The following is a 19855-nucleotide window of genomic DNA, read 5'->3' as shown; positions in this document are numbered from 1 at the left end:
CGCGCTGTATAGTGAAGATGGACTGCGATACCATGCCCCGCATAACGAACGGCCCTTCTTTTGCGCCCCTCTAAATCACAACGGTCAAGACCCCAAGGATTTCAATCAAGTAAAATTCTCGTGCCGCCAATTATACACCGAAACGGCGGCGTTCGAGCTCGGCATCAACACTATTATTTTCACGACCTATGGCCATAGGGATGGGTTCCAGTGTGCGGCTGAGCAGTTCTTACAATGGTTCGATACATGTCGGAAAAGCATATTGAACCAAGTGCGTACCGTGCGGTTCACGAGCTCGGAGAGACTTATCCTTAAGGCAGTAACTCTGCACCATCCGCCGCATGTTTCCGGCATACTCCGCAACAGTCAGGAGATCGGGAACCGAGTGAAAATCGCCCCTCACATGCGGCTCGAGGCGATCGTGCCAAATGATCAGTGGGAGATTCAGGAGGCGTACGTGAAGCGGGGTGGTTTACACTGGCTGGAGACAATACCTGCATTCGCTGAGAAAAGAAGCCCAGGGGAGACTATGTTCAATGTCATGAAGCGCTGCGAGCGCAAGGCAGATGACGAAGAGGTCGTGGCGGCTATTGGGAGGAACCTTTACAAGATTTCGCGCTACAATATGTACAGAGACCATGCAGGTGGGTGGGGCCGCGAACAACGGTGCGTGAGCCCACGGCTGCTTGATCCTGAAACAGGCAAATTGTTCACCTGGTTCATGTTGGAGGGGGAAAGTTCGGGAACTGTGGTTGTGATGCGGCAGTCCGCACGTCGTCCGAATGAGGAGAGGGTGTCGCGATGAGGAGGTGCGGCTCTATGTCCACGGCATCCAGGCAAAGTCGACAAAACAGGAGCGAGCGTGTGTCCGCACGCAACCATTTCCAGATTCCAGTCTTGTTCTCGATCGAAGTCTACATCAAGCATTTCAAAGAAATGAAGAATTCTGAGCTTCACTAGGTGGTTTGGCATACGGCAGCTCTCAATCCCATGAAGGTTCAGCAACTGCTTTTTGGTTCTCGTCATGTGTAATTCAAGTCGATGAAATTCTGATGACATAAATCCTCGTCAGACAACTGGTGGAGAACAGAGCAAGAGCAGACATGACACGTCTCTATATACATCTTAGAGCAAACCTACTCATCATCATCAAGTCCCAAGCGTGATGCACATCACCGCATAACTTCCCGTACCACCCGCTACGACCCATGCTTCGTGTAGGTGACTTTTTCGAATGACCCCGCAACTACTGTGTCAACGTGTTACATCAAAAGAATCGTCCTTTTTATCACACAAGGTCGCCACAGAAGCACATAGGAAGTCGAGCACACACTTTTAATTCCCCATGAGCTGATGATAGCACCATTTAGAATGCCTTTTCCCTAAGACACGTTGATGAAAGCCCAGCAAGAGAGGTACAGGAAAAGAATAGCGCCTTTTAAATATGCGGCAGGGCCTCAGACCTGCAGCACTTCTAGCCACAAACGGGCAAGCTTCTCGGACACTGATAATAATCTGCTTGAGTGGAGTTGCTCGTAATGTACTTCGGGTTCGCTTTTTCGAGCAAGGCTTTCTGGTAGAATACGTACAGCATTCATGTAAAGTCCTCAATACACACATGATTGTACGATCCCAGATTTTGTTTCGGTCGGCGATCTGCTTTCCACATACAGGCGAATGATGAGTATCTTAGAGGTCTCTGCTCATAAGAAAGTGAGAGTATTGTTTTTATACCAAGCAGGATTCAGATGTCGAATATTTTTCAGCTCCTGGCCTCTCTTTACGAACAGGCAGGGACTCCAAGACATGGAGCTACAGGCAGCTTGATCTTGAAAGGCCCCATGCTGGGTGTGATCGTTAGTTTAAGTCTCCTCCAAGCCAGATAGGAAGATTGTGAAGGAAGAAGTTCCAGGTGCATGATAGCAGATATGTAATGCCCTTTCGCAAGGCAAACACCTCCATAAACTTGGTAGTAGACGACTTTGTTGCATCACTGCGAAGCTTTGCCAACCACCAAACTCAGGCAGGGCAGAAGGAAAATCCCATGATACGTTCTTATGGTCTTTTTTGATCCGCCCATCTGCGAGTGAGGAACCCAATTTTAGTCGATCCTTGCTGTTGACGAGGAGCATGTAGAGAGGCTTGACTAGTGGGGGACGACGCTTTATACGCGTGGCGAACGCAGAATCCGTCATGTAGGTTTGCGACAGCCAATTAGATGGCACGGGTAGGGTTTTCGATGTTTCGGCCACGTCTCAGTTTGTCGCAGAGGGGAGCTTTTTGACAGCTGCGCTCGGGCAGAACGGACAGGAGATCCCATCGCGGACAGGCTCGAACTCTTTTAGTCGAGACATGGGTGGTAGGTAGTTGATCTTTGGTCATCCCCAGCTTTACACGAGAGGCGTGGAGCAGAGGCTCAAGCAGCGAAGAGAAGAGGCTTTATAGTCGTGTCCAACAAAATACCCGACATAGCAGATCCGCGAAGTCTACTCTGGAAGACATAGGCAAAGTGTTCAACGTTTGAACCACATCCCAGTTCATCATCAAAGGAATCTTTTCGACAGCTGTGCTCCCCAAGAGCGGACAGGAGGTCCCATCTTCCAGCCGCTCTATTCTTTTTAGTTCGCATACGAACGGCGGAGTCGCTTTTAGTCACCCCTAGTTTGACACGAGAAGGATGTGAATCAGAAGCTCAAGCAGCGAGGATGCGAGATCTTATAAGCTTTTCCAAGGCAGACTTTCATGCGTCAGGTCAGCAATCAATTTTCGAAAGCTTCTGCATGATTGAAGCCTATCAATAGCTTGCTCGCATATCCACGTGGTCTTTGGAAGCCATGTTCAGCGATCGCGTTTCCCCAGAGCAGGAGCAAGGACCCATTGTGTCGTCCACTTCCCTTTTCGGTCTCCCCATTGAGAGGTTCAGCCCCGAGCATGAGGCAGAACCCATGTTCCTTGAGAGTAACCTTTTTTGTCTGCATACATGAGCGAATTCTTTGAACTTCAGTCCCTCCAAATTCTTAGAGACAGTGATGTGAAGAAGCAGCTCATATGTTCAGGAGATGTGCTTTTGTAGACCTGGCATCCGCAGGACAAGACATGGTGGTAGAGAGTCGCAGTTTTGGAGCACACGAGGATCTGTGATCTCACAGCAGCTTTAATGTGTCGCGGAGAAAACATAGCGCTGGGGGGGTAGGCACTGTTAGAGCAGGAGCAAGATCCCATGAAGACCTGATACGTTTGCTTTTTGGTCTCCACATGTAGTCGTATTTTCCTACTTTTGAGTCCTTCCAAAGCCTTGGAGACAGTGACGTGAAGAAGCTCACACAGCGAGGAGACGAGCTTTTATAGGCCTAGAATCCGCAGAACAGGACATCGTAGCTTGAAACCGGTCTTTTGGAAGCACACGAGGCCTCTCAAATGCGTCGCAGAGGAAACATGCATTTTGAGTAGTAATTTTGTTAGAGCAGGAGGCAGGGCCGATGGTGTGGATAGAAAAGCCTTTTAGGTCCAAACATGTAAAGTAACGCATGGGATTTTGGTCACACCAAGCTGTTGACATGAGTTGTATGAAGTGGAAGTTCAAGCAGTGAGGAGATGGTGTTTTATACACGTCTCCAGGGCAGACGCCGACATCAGCGTGGACTCCGTGACTTTTGATAGGATTTGAACATGAGCAGCCAGATCTTCTGGAAGACTTGACCAGGATAAGGTAGGATCCGGCTGGAAGCTGAGCTGCACCAGGGCAGAAGCAGCGCCCCATAGCACTGGCATTGCTTTTCTTTGATCTCGCACATGGTTCGCACTGTGGAACTTCTGTAGTCCGCACATGAGGGTGCAGCATGGAGTTTTTAAGTCCTCTGGACCAGTGAGATAGTCAAGTGGAGAAGCTTTCAGCAGTATCGGCAGAGGTATTTATATCCCCGGCGCACATGATAGGCGCGTTCATCCTGCTTTAGCCAAACTTCTATACCAGGAAGATCCTGAGCCGTGTTACTCAGCCAGAGCCAGGTCCAAGTCCCGTAACTCCCCTTAGTTAGGTCTTGGATCCGCACATAGGCGCCTTCAGTCGTGATTTTCGGGCCACCAAAGGCAAGAACAGGCAGAACGGAGCATTTGACACCATAATGAGAGCTTGAAACTGTGCAACACTACGACAAGACAGTGGGCTCCATGCCATGTGATGTTCAACTTTTCTGTGCCTCCCAATCCAAGGCACTTCTGTAGCGCAAGTGCGCAGGCAGAGCAGAGGCCACGTCCCATGCGAACTCAGGGATATCTTTTTTTTCGCACATGCTGTGCGGCAATCGTCATTTTAGTCGCTCCTAAGAGTAACGAGAACGTGTGTAGAAGGCACTCGAGCAGCGAGAGGGTGAGTATTTATACACCTCCCATAAGGCGGACGATCCCATGGGTAGGTTTGGCTGAGCTTTACGGCAGCATAGAAGACGACTGTCTTAGGGGAGAGCAAGAGTCCCGGCTCATCATTTCGTTTTAGTCCACACATGTATTTGCTCGCCCAGCTTCTCGGTCTCCCATAAGAGTGTGTTGGGTGGTGTTTGAAAGGCACTCGAGCAGTGAGAGCGTGGGTATATATATGCTCCCAACACAAGCAGACACCTCATACATCATTTTTGCCACAATTTTGGAAGTTCGCAAGGCAAGACCTGCGTCCACCAGAGCAGAAGCCTCACCCCATGGTGTGGGTCTTTTCCATTTTAGTCGGCACATGAAATACATCGACGTCTAATCTTGTCAAGTCACGTACAGTAGTGACAAGATCGAGTGGGGAGGGTTTCAGCGCACATTTATATAGACAGAGAATGTGAGCGCGCGTGAGTCCAGGACATTCTCACCAAGACGTCTCCATGCTCTTTGAGGCGTTTCACTTTTGGACGAAATATGCACCTCCTCCGAAGACGAGAACAAGCTCCATAAGTCAATATGGTGAAGGTTTTTCGTCCGCACATTGCGAACGTAAGAGCGGCTTTTTCTTGATTCCCCTGGGACAGTAAGGAAGTCTCGTGTAGAATCCTCCCGAGAAGCAGGAGCATGATTGTTTTAGATCGCACCGGGCAAGCCACCACATGTGATAGTTGAGTTCCTGTTTTAGTGCCTCGCAAAGAAGCACATATCTCCGCAAGCGCACAAGCAACACCCCATCGGCCATTCTGGCAACGACTTTTAGTCCACACATGCACTCTGGGCAATCCTGCTTTTAGTCACCTTGTGGACTGGCGAAGTCTTGTGTGGAGGATTCTCTCGTTCATCGAAAAGACGTGTCTTTATAGCACCGTCTCCCACGCCAGTCCAGACATTGTCTTGCGGGGAGTCATTTTGGAGTGCGCAGATCACCCATAATGTTGTATGCTTGTGGTTTTAGACAAAAAGAGACGAGATCCACATGCCAGTTGCGAGAGGGCTTTGTGTCCACATGGCTGAAGTGAAAGAAACATTTGAACAAAGCTTTCCAAGACTCAAGACTCAAGTAATCCACTTCCATGAGTCGTGATCGTACTTCTTTTGTCCAACCAGGGCAAAACGCTCCTCCCATGATAAGCTGTCTTGAAGATTTTTAGTCCACACATTTCGTTGTAGGAACCTCTTTTTTTAGTCTCCCGCCACAGCCATGAAGTTCCGTGGGAAAGTCTCTCGAACAGCCCCGAAGCAGGTATTTATACCCGTCATCACGCCAGCGCGGCATATGCGTTGAGCAGTTATGTTCTGGAACACACAAGACGCTCATGGAGCATTCGGAGGAGTATTTTGGACGAGAGACCAGGGAAGCTCTTGTATCCGAGCTCGATGTCTTTTGGTGTCCACATAGTGTAGTGGATGTCGTTTTTGGTCGACTGCAACTTAAACAGCCCAGCCAGACTGCCACATATAATGCTCTATCATGGTTTTTGTGTTCGCGGCTGCTCGCAAGCTCAGACATAGTAGTCTAGCATTCCCATTTAGTCACAGCGCAGGTGTCGTTGAGATCCGGAAGCAACGACCACAACACCATCACTATTGCGGCCGTCATCTTTAGTCCGCACATACTGTCGGTTGTTGTTTTTTTTCTAGTCTGCCCAAGCAGAGCAGTGAGGAAGTGTGAAGAGTAAATTCCACAGAAATCTTCGCGCTTTTTATACCCACGCTTCGTCCGAACTACCCTCCCCTTCACGGAAGTCGACGTAACGAGTATGTCCCACGGCTGATAGCGATGATGCACGTCACCATCACCTTCTGCGTGCCAACGCTGTGAAGAACCAGACCAAGTCTCCCATATAACCCAGGAAATCCGGTTCCTGGCCCAGCAAAGGCGCGCCTCCATCGAGGAGCATGGTTTGGATTTTGGTCCAAAGCAAACGCACTCCGCCATGATTCCTTCTTGGATGACTTTTAGTCCGCCCATCGCAGCGAGCCTGGTTGATTTTTGTACTCCCCCAGCCCTCGAAGAGAAGTGTGAAGAGCAAAAGAAGGCAGGAAAATAGGTGGTTTTTATACCCACAATCCGCGTAGCCTCAAAGCGATGCACTGTTGCCCAATGAGCATGCTCGTCATCAGACCTCAGTGAGCCCCATAGTGGAGCGATGATGATGATGACGCAGCTGCGTAACGCACAAACGCTTGCATGAGCATAGAATTGTCTTTCGCTCCTCCGTCTCCCCATCGAAAGATATCCTCCAGCTTTCTAGTCCACGCCGACGTTCCTCCATGCGTGCGCCTCATCCTGCTTTTAGAGCCCCTTTTCATAAGACTGAGCGTGAACGGATCAACGACAGACCATAAATTGCTTTTCTATCGATAGCCGATATAGGGGTCACCTTACGTAAGGGGTTACTCGGGCGACAATCGGTACGCAAATTTCTTCACTTTGCACCGCACTTCACATAAATAGCAAGCAAACACTTCAGACACATTGCTTTGCACATGATCATCATATCGTCATAATGCCCTCACATCTACAACTACGGCCCTCAGATCCTCCACACACCGTCCATCTGTCCAAGCTCAAAACATCCAATCCTTTCACCCCCTCTCTTCAGCACCTGAGGCAGCGCACTCATACCGAAATCAAGAAATCGTAATCGTAAAACGTTTCATCGCCACGACCGACCACAGGAATTGAAGGCCAGAAAAAATTGAAAAACGCCAATCCCCAGCTCGCCGCATCTTCCAGCAGCGAGGGTAACAGTGGGGTGCATGCAGATGCAGTTCGTATCGAAACTCCGGGAAGTAATACAGGTAGACCACACAGACAGAAACACTAAACTCCGTGTTTCATCCAGAAAAAAAGGCCGTGTCAGAATCGTAAGGGCTCGACGATAGGGCCTGTCGGCCAACGGGGGTCGCTCGGGCGTTGAGTTCGAGCGGAGTGTTGATAACGTATAACTAGTCGAACATCGGGACCGCCTTTCTGCGCACAAAATCGTACAAAGCTAAGCGCGAATCGCTGGGTTCAAGCATTGGTTGATGAGACCACTTTGCATCCAATGGCAGTGGTTCTTGGTAGCGAGATATGAGGCGCTGCTAGATTGACAACAAGCAGGCCATTAGAGCGCAGAGACCTAGCTCATGTCCATGGCGTCGCCGTTGTCGGTGATCATCGGTTCGTAGCCGCACAAGGTATCTTCGGAAGGCCCAAAGTTTCCCTCGTAGATGGTCGCGCCAGCAGATCGTCTCTGCGCCACCCATTGGCAGCCGAATGCCATGGAGACGGCTTCGGCTGTGGGACGGTCCGCAGCATCATACATTATCATCGCCCTTGCAACCTGATCCATGGAATTAGGGTCATGTTCATCGGTCATGAACTGGGGGGCTTTCGCCACTTCGTCCTGCAGTTCTTGAGTGAGATAACCGGTCGAGTCGACGAAGGCTTGGGCAGCCGACTCTATTGGGTCGCCATTCTCATCTCGGCTGAGGGTGCTCTGAGTGCTCCAGCTCAAGCTCGGAAGGACCGAGAACTCCCCGGAGCGAAGCTTCTGCCAAGAGTCGCCGAACTGCGGCATATCACAGTCACCGGCAATTTCTGACATGATGAGACCGAGAGCAAACACGTCGGCTGGTTTGTCGAAGTGGCCCTGGAGTGCTTCTGGTGAGAGATACGCTCGATCACCTTCTCCGTCAATGCCTTTTTGGGCAGGCCAAGGAGTGGCGAGACCGAAGTCGGCGATCTTGAGCCAGCCGCCAAAGTCGATGAGTATGTTGGCAGGCTTCATGTCGAGGTGGATGAAGTTGCTGTCGTGGATGAACTTCAGACCCTGCACAGGATTAGCATGTATGTTATCGCAGAAGTTTGCAAGACCCACCAGTGAAAGATCCAGTAGTATCTTCCAGATTCTGAAATCATCAAGGCGGCCTTTGGTCAAGAAATCCTTCAAATTGCCGTTGTCGCAATACTCTGTCTCGATGTAGAGATGTTGGTCGTACTCCCAATGATCCTTGTAAGCGACGATGTGGTCGTTTCCGCGGAGAGCCATGAGGACCTCCACTTCCTGTAGCTTCTTCTTTCGGTCCAGTGGACCACTCATTGCCTTCTTCGTCTTCTTCACAACCGAGCATAGACTGCTGGTGGAGAAGGGCGAGTTAGCTCCTCTGTTCAACGGCTTGCTAACTTTGAACATCTGTGAAAATTCTCCTTTAGCGCCCTCAAGCACCTCTACATGCCCAAATCGTGCGGCCAAGGATTCGTCGACATCATTCTTCGGCAGTCCGATGGGGATAGCCGTGTGGTTACGCGAGAACAGTGAAGAGTGTTCTCGAGGTGTCGTCGGGGTCATTGGAGGAAACGAGTTGCTGCAATCGCTTCCGAAACTGCTCCCGAAGTGCAAGATGCCGGGACGGTTGCCAGAAATGCTGAGTTTGCTGGGATCTGGCACAGTCGATGACTCATTCCCAAGGGGAGTATGTGGAGTAGTAGTACCACTGATGCTATGGCGGAAGAGAGGTGCAGTATCGATTCGGGGTGTTGTTGAGTCCTCCGGAGCTGTGAAGGTGTCTGATCCAATACTTCCTCTAGTCACCGGTCTCTTAAAAGTCGATCGGCGTAGACTGGAGCGCCCTGATCGTCGTCCATACGAATCGCCGTTCTTGGTTGGTGTCGGTGGCATATCGTCGACACTTGACTGACTGTCAGTCATCCGGTTCGCTGTTGGTGAGACTGAGGCATCATCATCGAGTCCGTCGACGCTTAGGTGGCTTCCCCTCCGTTGAGAAACACTGTCAGGGTTTCCAAACATAGAACTGAAAGACAGCTTGGAAGCATGACTATTAGGCGTGCCGAACACGGGTTGCTGTTGCTGTTGGATCTTGTCCCTGAAGCTTGTTCGAAAGCTTTGCGACAGTGGCGATTCCGCGCCGCAGGGAGGAGGAAAAGAGTGCCTCTTGGAGGGTGTTTCAGGGAGCTGGTACTTATCAGCCTTGGGCGACTCCACGTCCCGACTCTTCTTGGACAAAAGTCCACCGGTGGATCGGGCGAAGATGTTTGGCTCGGCAGGTCGATATGGTAGTGGTGTGCCAAAGGAGTCGTCGCTGGATTCTTGCGGGCGCATAGCTCCAAGCGGCAGCGACTGGGTGAAGGGATTCCGTGGATTCGGCGTCGGAGGAACTGGCATAGCGACTGGAGAATCACCCGCGACGCTTGAGGATGTAGAAGCAGTCACCGTCGTCGCCAGTGGATGTCGTGGTGCGTTGCTAGCTCCGCCACGCATAGAAGGCTGCATTGTCGAGCGGCCAAAGACTGAATCTCCGCTCACGGGACTTGAGAAGTTGAATCCGTCCATAGAGGCCCTTTGAGGGCGTGTTTTGGAAGCCGCTAACCCAGGTTTCATGAATTCTCCATCCATGGAGGGTTTTGGTCGCGGAGATCCTGCAGGGGTACGCTGGGATACGGCGCGTCTTATTGATGTATTCCTACGCGCAGGCGAGTTCATGTTCGGTGCAGGGGTGGAGAACAAGCTCGCAGTGTTCATGCTTGCTGCAGGGGTAGAAAACAAGCTAAAAGGCTCAGGTTCCTGGGGGGTGTAAGACTCTTCCGGGTGGTATTTAGGTACTGGCGTTTGCTCGAAGACATTGAAATCGTTTGGCAAACCGGCGTGTAAGCTTCTCCTCTTAGGATTCGGAGTCGCGCAGCTTGTGGACTCGAAACCCGACGTGCCATCGCGACGCTTCAGTGGACTTGGTTGAGGGGGGGCGAAGCGACTTGCGGCCGGCGTGGTTGAAGGCGCGGGCTGCGAACGAGCAAATTCGAACTTGATCGGCTGATCGTCGATGTCGAAGCGCGCGTTGTCCTCCTGGTCCCAGGAGTCGATGCTGTTCTTGCGCACCGGCATGTTTTCTTCGCCAAAGAGGGGCCGTGAAACAAAAGGCGAAGCGTTTGCGCGATCAGTGGATTCAACCAGCGCGCGACGCGGGCTTTTCGGTGTGGTGGTGTTGCGATTGCGCGGCGACGAGCGGATTCGATCTCCTAGTGTGCGGCGCACGGCGAATTTGGACTTCTTAGTCGTCTGAGGCGCCTGCGATCCAAATGGCGACTCGGTGTAGGCGGCGATGGGACTCGTCTGTTTGAGTGTTTTGGGGCTAAAGGCGCGCGACGTGGCCAGCGGCGAGATTGGTGAACCAGGCGCGTCTGTCTTGCCCATGCGCAGGTGGAAGCGCGAGGGCTTTGACGGCGATCGCGAGAGGGAGCGTCGCAGCTGTTGCAAGGAGGATGAGAAGTGGGCGGGGTAAGCGTGGTGCGTGGGAGAAGGCAGGTGCAGAGTGCCACCCGTGTCGCGGTGCGGGGAATAGGCGAAGTCCATAATGGTCAGTGCTGTTGGTGGGGTGATGGGCTCCTCGAGGTGAGAGGTGAAGGTGAAGGCTGGTTAGTTGATTTCTGTCGCGATGCTCCGTCTTGTGCCGGCAAAGTCGGTGGCTGGGGCGTCAGGCAACTGCGTGTGTCGAGTAGAGGCCAATCTTCGATCGATAACGATAGTGCAAGTGTGTTTGCAGTGCTCGTGGGGGCGTGGTATGAATGCGTGGGATACAGCAAATTCCGGCGCCGTGTTGTCGAGTTCACTTCTCACCCAGAGTTCCACCTCAGCGAGCGATTTGCGACTGCGCCCGCTCCATGCAAGGCCTTTTCAGCTGCGCGAATGGCGACGGCAAGTGCGCAGTAGGTGCTTAAGAGTGAGGAGTGTCAAGAGCGCGGCGCTTGCGTGGCTGTGGTCGATTCGCTGGTGTGGGCGGCGTGCGGAGTTGTGAGTGACGTGTGAAGGGTGCGGAATGCTGGTAAACAACAACACCAGGACGCGCCTGCCGTTTGAAGTCGCAAATGGCAGTCACAAAGCGGCGGTGATGCAACGAGGGGAGGGTCCGAGGCGGCGAGGAGATGAGAAGACCCTTCACAAGTGTTCGCGATGCAGGCTAGGAGAGGATGGGATGGGAGGAGGAGACGGACGCGATCGCGTCGTGGATTCTTTTTCGGGCAAAACAGCCCGTGCGCACATCAGCCGAGCTGCACCTGCATCAAGCCGCCGTTGAGCCAAACACCCTCCCGGCTGCCCGCATCGAATAGGTCCTGGCCCGAGGACGCCTTTCCGCGGCGTTTCGAGTCTGGGACGCTTTCACAGGCGCGACGAGAAACGCGGCGACTGCCTTCTGGACGTCCAGCTGGAACGGCCTGCGAGCGTCGCCACTCAGACGCGTTGTTTGTTTACATTTTTTTTCGCTTACCACTTCGCCACACCACCACATACACTGTCCGAGCACACCCACACCCACCCATGGGACGCATCGTCATCATCTTGCACGGCTGCCGGGACCCCCCTTTCTCCAGCGGGCGTCCTCGCAAGCGTCAGATGAGGCAATTTCGCAGCGTTATGCGAAAAGGGGGGCAGTTCGGGCAGTCGGGCACGGCCCGCCCACGGCTTCGCTATACGTCTCCGCATTATGATTGCTTTTGTGCCCGACGGCGGCGCATCCATCTATCGTCTATCGATTGTGTGTGTGCCCGATGCAAGACGTACCAATGCCTCATGTGGGCTTTTGCGCGAGCATCGACCTTCCAAAGCGGCTGCCTCGACGGTCACAGAGTCTTGCCGTCCCGTGGAGCGCCGGCTTGAAACTTGTGGCACACGCCTGCGTTCGACGGCGCCTTCATAGCGCTGTATCGAACATTCCCCTTTCGGCCTGTGGCTCTCCTGGCCGCCCATCACGCAGCGCCATGATGATGAGATGCGAACCACGCCTCGATCCCCACTCCTACTCTGATCTGGTCCTCTTGTGAAGCAGTCAGATACCCGCAACTTCAATCGTACCGTACTGGAATCCGCGCTTGACTGGCGGAACGCGCTCCGGACGGCCCAGCCCATCTCGTCATGTCTCATCCACTGCGTCGGTGTAGCACTATCAGCCTTACCCAGACAAACAACAAAGGTACACAAACACCATCGCCAACTGTGCGCTCACATGCTGCAGAATTTGTTTCCAACATACCACTCACCGCATCTGAAACCGCATGTGATTGTTCTGAAGGTCCTTCCCAGTAAATTGGTCAGTGCTGGTACCTGGCCAGAGGGAAGGCGTGCCCAACGGATGCAGGGCATGTTGATCAGCGCCGCGTGCTTGACAGCACCACATTCCAGTTCCCTCCCACTGTCGAGGCTTGGAGGGTCCATCAAACATCAAACCGTTTCGGTGACACGTGCAAACTACCACTTCCAGTCTGACACTGTTAGGGTCTCGCAATCGGTGTCCGATACATTCCGGGGAAGCTCGATGTCGTGCAGCTTCAGCCTCACCCACCTCGAACAATGCGGCATGCTTACATGTTTCAGCACCGGAGTGTTGACAATATAGCCAAATTCTGCCCGGTTGCTCTGGCGATACTATGATGAGAATGAATATGTTAAGATTGCTCGAATATACACCCCATGGCAGACGCGACTTGCGCAATCAAACCGCGCCCTGAACGAACATCCGCCGCGGGGTTGCGAACGGAGCCCGCAGGTCCGGTCACTGCAGAAACGCCTCGAGGGGCTTGCTAGACCGGAGTTGACTAGCAGACGTGCATCTCCTGGAAGTCGGGGGACCCTGAACATGACTTTGGAATTGACCGTGCAGAATCGATCAGGCCCTCAACCGAGGAAGCGACAACCACGTCGGACCCCTCTCCTGTTCGGGAGCACTGACAGCAATTTCCCGCTGCAAAGCATGCTGACTGGATGCCATTCAAATTCTGCATGCAAATCCGGTTGCGCCGTGAAAGGGTCCCTCCGCTAGCAGCTGCTCGCCTACGAGCCTGAAGCTCGTATCAATCTCGCCTTGAGTGCCTGATGGCTAGTCGCCTCAGAAGACTAAACATGCACACATCACAACGCGGCTTCGATATTTCGGAGCTACTTATCGAGCCTCCTGCAATGTCTCTCGGTTCACTCTCGGTCGCTATGAGTAGCGATGTCGGCGAGCAAGAAGTTGAAGACGCGGAACTCAACGCCCAATATGCAGATCATTTCCATCACCAGATTGCTTGATGTGTGTCTTACGCGTACCAAGGAAACCACGCGTATCTACCAGAGCCATTCGAAAATTCTCGCGAGGAGATTTCAGCATTAGTCTACGTTTCATAGACGCAAGATCTTGTAAACCTCTGAACGAATCGAACAGTCTGCGTGCGAGTGATCCCGGTCTTACACAACGTATGCATCTTACTTCGCACTTGCCTTTGCCTTCTTTCGTTCCCTCAGAGCGTCGAGCAAGCTGAATAATAATGCGACACCCCCGCCCAGTCCAGCGACAACCTGGTCCAAATCGGTGGGTTTGGCCGTGCTTCGCGGCACGAACCTCGTCACGTACGCACTATAGGGATAGTAGGGGTATATCGAGCCGTACTTGATCCAAATCGCGCCGATGTTGCTTACCAGGGCCGAGCATCCCGCCATCCAACTGCTCAAGCGACCCGGTCGGAGAATGCGCCAGGTCAAAGTCGTCCCGGCCTCGGTGTCAGCCTGATTCACCGTCTTCAGCGCACGTAGTACGCCCAAGAGCGTTTCCAGAGGATACACCACCACCATAAGAAGATACCAAGAGGACATGGCGATGATAAAGGGCTGAATGTCGAAGAGAAACGGCCGCAGGAGCCGACTCGACTCGAAAGGCACCCAGTTGGTCAAAAGAAGCAGCTCCGTCGCGAGGCACAGCGAGCCAGTGGCGACGACCAAGGACATTCTCTTCAGCTGACCTTTCCGCGCGGCCAGCATGTACAAAAGCGTGGCCCACAGGATGAAATCTTCACAAATTGTGAGAGGCGCCTCCATGGCAGCGACAGCTTGCACATCGTCGCGGTCCAGGCTCATGAGAAGGTCTGGCAGGCGCAGCGTCTTGCCGTCGTGCTTCTTCCCCGTCTGCTGGACGATTTGATGGAAAAAGTGCCCGGCTGCCACTATCGGGAAGGTGAGTACGGCAATGAAGTCGTTCGTGATGGTATCCTTTTTGCGCAAGACGGGTTGATTGTCCAACTGACTAGTACGGACATGATCAGGCAGATCCAGCAGGCGATGTTTCCCGGCCCAAAGAGCGACGATACCAGCTCGAAACGTTCGTCTCCCGGGAGGTTCGTCATAGCTCCATACCCATTGACCATGATGCTGTATGGGTCGGGTCCTAGATATGCATTCCAGTCCTTTATGGACGGTGTATTGTCAAACCCAACATATTCAGGTTGAGGCGGACGTGTCCTCGACATGGTGACTGAATATCTCTAAACAGCGCGAACCGATTTGAGCAGTGATGGTCACCTTATTCACGAGGGTGCAGTAGTGGTGAATTTGTGGGAATTAACGCCTTCTTCCCTTCGATACAGTGACTGGCGTTGACGCTAAATCCAACATGTACAAAGTACGCATCGATTGCATGAGTAGTCTTGACCAACTTGCAAGCAACTCGGTCTGCTCCTGGAGGTTATGGCGGGGGGGGGGAGACACTGCAATCGCATTGACAGACACGACAGGATGAAGTTTAGGCAGTCAAGTGCTGTAACTTGGAGCAATTGCAAGTTGGGTGGCACAGCCACAACGGGCTGGGATAGTGGTGGCAGTGCCGACCAATTGCACGCATTGGCTAAGCCCGTTCCAGTCGCGTAGGTATACGACGCTTCGAGCTAGGTTTCTACGTTCAAGACATCTATACTGACAAGCTCTACCCGTGGCAGGCAAGATAAAACCAAAACTCTGTCTCCGCAACGTGAGCTCACGTCTAGCTGGAAAGTGAATGTCAGCGTCAAAGGTTGAGCCATTCGGATTTGCGCAACCGGCTCTGTCGGTGCGAATTACTTCCCATGTCAAGCGCTCGTCATTCATACTGCAGAGCATACAACATTCAGAACTCTACTTGCCCTATGAGCTCGGTGAGTCTCACATCTCCGCATGTCCGGAGCATATGTACTCAGTCCTACTTCCGGCCTTGAGCCTCGTGGATGAGGTATTCGCGATAAGTGCTCGTCCCATTTCCAAATCAAAGAACAGGTATAATCTTGAAACCGAGAATAATAGTGCTAATACGCTAGATGCTACTGCACGCTTCAAACGCCTTCCCTTAACCAAGTAAAGAACCCCTAATACTTCGGCTTAAACGGCAAAGTCTGCAGCTGCTTCACCGGATCCGCCTCAATGCCAAACAGCTTGTAAAACCAATTGAAGATGATAAAGAAGCTCATCGGCTCGCCCATGTGTTTGACACCCTGCACGAATCGCGCCTCCTTCGGCGCCCCGTGCTGCAGCGCGAGGTAATAATCGTCGATCGGGAAGATCTCGTCTTCTGTCCCGTTGACAAGCAGTAAGCGCGCGCAGTTTGGCCGGTCAAGCGTCCCGTCGTTGAGCAGCGAGAATTTGTCTGATGCTTCGGCTTTGAAGCGCGAGACGTCGTCGCCGTAGCCCCATTTGTACGCTAGAGTGTTGGCCAGGTCGAACGGGTACTCGAGATGGTTTACGGCGTCTAGCCACTCGCGGTCGAACATGTGGTGGCATCCTCCACCGAGGGCTACCACGCCGGCGAGCTTGTCGGCGTGCGTGTGCGCGACGCGGATGGCGTAGTATCCGCCTGTGCTGAACGCCCAGATGCCGACTTTCTTCTGGTCGATGCCTGCCTGTTGGCCGACCCAGTCGAATAGCGAGGTGTACAGCCTGTCCGGCGATGTGCGGTCCGAGGGCGCGGCGGGACAGTCGCCTGTGCCGGGGATCTCGAGGACGATGGTTGCGACGCCGTTTTGGCGCCAGCCTTCCATCCAGACGGCGAGCTCAGTGCGGTAGCCGTCGAGGCCGGTGAAGATGATGACGCAGGGGCCGGGGGTGTCCTTTGTGGCCGTCGAGGGGAGCATGTGGTAGACGGGGATGTGCTCGCCCTCATGGGGTAAGCGGTGGGTATGTGGAATGAGGACTTCTTCCACTGGATGCGGTCGCAGGCTGTCGTTTAGTTAGCACATCCGTGAGCAAGAGCTGGAAATATCATATCCCACCTCAGCCCCTTCAACGCACACTCCTTCCCCAGTCTCCATGCCTCCCGTTGAACCTCGCTCCTCGGCGCCGGGAACCTCGAGATCCTATACACCGCGCTGCTCCGCATGTAGTACTCGCTCGCCTTCTCCACCTCCCCCTTGCTCTCCGCCTCCTGCGCCACGCTCTTCAACCTCTCCGCCTGCGGAAAGTATACTTTGGCGTACTCGTCCCAGTTATACGGCTCTTTCATGTCGCGCTTTGTCATTTCGTCTACGATGGGGAGGAAGTCCTTCGCGGTGCCGAACATGAAGGGGTATACGCCCATTTCAGCCTAGACATTGTTATGTTGTCAGTTTGGCAGGTTTGTATGAGATAAGGAGATGGATGAGGCATACAGGCTTTTTCCACTTCGTCTCCCACAGCTGCGCGTAGCTCTCATGATGCGCCGCCTTTTCGCCCAGTTTCTCTTGTATGAAGTACTGTCCTCTTGGTGCTGCCATAATTGTGATGTCTTAAGGCCCTGTAGGTGTGATGGCATGGGATGTGCGTTGAGAAATAGCAATGTCAATGTAAATGTCGAACAAAATTTCACGGACAGGAAGTCGGAACGTTAAGTCAACGTCCGATCTACCACGCGACATCTATCTATTTATTCCGGTAGACACTGACGTCGCTCCCGGGACGTGGGGTCCGGTAAGCTGGGGGCTCGGATCGGAGGTCGCGAGGTGTGGTGGGGAGCCGACGTCGAACATCGCGGGTGGAACAACACCGAAATCTTGAAATAAATGGGTGTTCTCCGCATAATTGGCAGTCTGCATAGCGAAGTATGTCCGCCTTCGGGCTGAAAATATCGCTGGTGGCAGTTCTGTCGCCATGAGCCTATGGGTAGAACGCTTGTGTGAGTCCTGTCATCACCGGTTGGTTTGACTTCTTGAAGCAGGCAACGATCAAGAGCATCATATTCCATACGTTCTCCTCAATTTTCAACACCAGACAAAGTTTTCGATCCTGGAATCACGCAACAGACTTAAGAATGACTAAGAATTACATCTCGGCTACGCTCATACGTTTGGGGTCATTCCTCAATATCGCAGAGAAATATCACAACTTCCCAATAGGGTACCATAGGCAGGGTTCTTGTGTAGAACATGGAACTAGCCCGTGCCAGCCATGACTTCGGACTGCACACAACATCCGCAGATGTTTCTGTCGACAGCAGTACGCATGGAACGTTCGTAATCCCAGTCTCCGAATCGTCCCCCATCACTTCCCAACCCGCAGTACTTAATCACACCGTTACACACCCCCATCACCCTTCCTTCCACGCCCAAAACCCCCAGCCTCATGTCTTCCCTTACCCACCCCTCCCCAGCTCTATCCAGCACCACGCCCTACCCTCCTTAAATCTCCTTCCTCTCCCCACCCCACAGATTATTCAAGCACTCAGCCCAACTCGGATGCGCAAACACGGCATCCCTCACCGCCATCCACGTCAACCCGCCCACCATAGCCATCTGCACGACCGCCATAATCTCCCCTGCCTCCACGGCGATGGCGGAGAAACTGATGATCTTGTTGGTAGAGGGATCGATCACAGCTTTGAGCATGCCTGGATTCGTCAGCCGCAGAAGACGCATAGGGGTGAAGGGAATAGGAAAAGGAAAAGGGGAAAAAGGGGGAGAAGGATAAAGGAAAGATAAGGGATATAACTAACCACGCGTTTCCCCCGTCTCCAACCCCCGAGCAATCCACGCCGCCGGCATACTATAACTTACCAACCCCCTCCCCTTTGGCAACTCCCCCCATTTCGGCCCTATGTGCGCGAACTGTGGATCTGTGTACACGACGCTGGGCACCAGGCCTGTCCTGTCTTCTGTTGTGCGCGCCGTTTCGCCCGCGAGGTGTGCTTTTAAGATGCGGAAGTCGTCGTAGGAGACGTGCGTGAATGCTGGGCCGCCTTTTACGTCGCCCATAGCGTAGATGCCCGGGATGTTCGTTTGGAGAGAAGGGGAGGTGGGGATGTAGCCTGAAGAGGTGGTTGAGATGCCGGCGGAGGAGAGGTTGAGGGTGGATGTGTTGGGGACGCGACCTGTCGCTAGCAGTATATGAGATGCGTGGAAGTCTTTCTTTTCGCCGGCTGAGAGGGTGGTTACGCGGATGGGTAAATCATGCGCTTCCTCTGCCGAGGAGGAGGGAGAGTTTGAGAAGGTGGTGGAAGTAGCGGAGAAAATGATGTCGATACCGTCTTCTTCAAGGATCCGCTGCATACACTGCACCAACTCTGGATCGTCGTTCCTCGACAGCAGCCCCGGACCACGGTGGATAATGCTGACATCTGCGCCTAGCCTCCGGAACAGCTGTGCGAATTCCAACCCGATGTACCCACCGCCGACGACAACAAGATGCCCCGGTACTTCCCCCAACTCCTGTATACTCGTAGAATCCAGCACCCTCTCCAGCGGTATATCGTCTAAACCAGGCACCTCAGGTCTCGCAGGCCTACACCCCACATTCACAAACACCCTCTCCGCAGTAACCACCTTCTTCCCCCGTCCCCAGCGCAAACCTCCACGCTCCTCTCCCCACGAACCGCGCCTCCCCGCTTCAACAACCACCCCGGCAGCCTCAAGTCTCTTCTCCCCACCGCCGCGGAAACTATCCACGATATCCTTCTTTCTTTCTCGAACTTCCTGCATGGCGACCGTAATTCTGGGCGTACCCTCGCCGTCATGCACGCCATACTCGGTAGCTCTTCGAACTAGATACGCCATCCTTCCACTCGCCACCATCGTCTTCGTAGGCGTGCATCCCTCGTTGACGCAGCACCCGCCGATGTGGGCGCGCTCGACGAGGCACACGGAGAGGTTGAGGGAGCGGAGGTGCGAGGCGAGGGGTGTGCCTGTGGCGTAATATACATGTTAGCCTGCATCACAAGTTGATCAAGCCAGCAACGCAGAGGAACATGAAAATAGGGTATGTATGTACCAGCTTGGCCTGAGCCCAGGATGAGGGCGTCGTAGTGCAAATATGTAGACATAGCTGAGTAGAATCGCCTGCAGCGTACGGCACGGCTGGTCAGGTGATATGCGGGTCGAAGCAGACGGAGCATGAGAGATGCGATGCAACGAGCTTGCGTCAAGAGATCAATCCGTAGTCTTGCTGCTCCTTCGCGTCCCCTCCAATGTATCTACTCTCGTAGCTTGACCAGCTCCCCATGTCTAGGTCCCTTGCTGTGCGTGTGGGGTGTCCCTTCGGGGGAAGCTTGTCATCACCCGCCGCACTGAGTAAGCACCTCAGTCATGCACCCAGTCAGCAACTCCCGCTTTCACTCGTCACCGTGCAGTGTGATAAAGGCGCAGCCTGTCTTCATCCATTCCATTAAGCATTACTAACAACGATTA

At 53.3% G+C, this 19855-nt stretch overlaps 4 protein-coding genes across 4 annotated transcripts; all 4 read right to left on the bottom strand.

The window, feature by feature from the left end:
- Window positions 1-7553: 7553 nt before the first annotated feature.
- Window positions 7554-10784, bottom strand: SWE1 (mitosis inhibitor protein kinase swe1; the record flags this gene model as incomplete). Its single annotated transcript, XM_056219275.1, has 1 exon — window positions 7554-10784. One exon carries the CDS (start codon window positions 10782-10784, stop codon window positions 7554-7556), a length of 3231 nt encoding a protein of 1076 aa, XP_056066402.1.
- A 2886-nt stretch (window positions 10785-13670) lies between these two features.
- On the bottom strand, window positions 13671-14707 carry N0V89_010532 (uncharacterized protein; the record flags this gene model as incomplete). Its single annotated transcript, XM_056219274.1, is given in 2 exon segments — window positions 13671-14484; window positions 14496-14707. The coding sequence occupies 2 exon segments, from the start codon at window positions 14705-14707 to the stop codon at window positions 13671-13673; spliced, it is 1026 nt and encodes a 341-aa protein (XP_056066401.1).
- An 867-nt stretch (window positions 14708-15574) lies between these two features.
- Window positions 15575-16954, bottom strand: N0V89_010531 (uncharacterized protein; the record flags this gene model as incomplete). Its single annotated transcript, XM_056219273.1, has 3 exons — window positions 15575-16421; window positions 16475-16785; window positions 16850-16954. The coding sequence occupies 3 exons, from the start codon at window positions 16952-16954 to the stop codon at window positions 15575-15577; spliced, it is 1263 nt and encodes a 420-aa protein (XP_056066400.1).
- Window positions 16955-17854: 900 nt separating this feature from the next.
- Window positions 17855-19491, bottom strand: N0V89_010530 (uncharacterized protein; the record flags this gene model as incomplete). The annotated part of the gene is made up of 3 exons (XM_056219272.1): window positions 17855-18063; window positions 18220-19353; window positions 19440-19491. 3 exons carry the CDS (start codon window positions 19489-19491, stop codon window positions 17855-17857), a joined length of 1395 nt encoding a protein of 464 aa, XP_056066399.1.
- Between the last annotated feature and the right edge of the window lie 364 nt (window positions 19492-19855).

This window comes from Didymosphaeria variabile (assembly GCF_027946475.1).
Source record: "Didymosphaeria variabile strain IMI 356815 chromosome Unknown scaffold_8, whole genome shotgun sequence".
NCBI classification, from domain to species: Eukaryota; Fungi; Ascomycota; class Dothideomycetes; order Pleosporales; family Didymosphaeriaceae; genus Didymosphaeria; species Didymosphaeria variabile.
The sequence above is the reverse complement of the archived record's forward strand: the minus strand, read 5'-3'. Positions and strand labels throughout refer to the sequence as shown.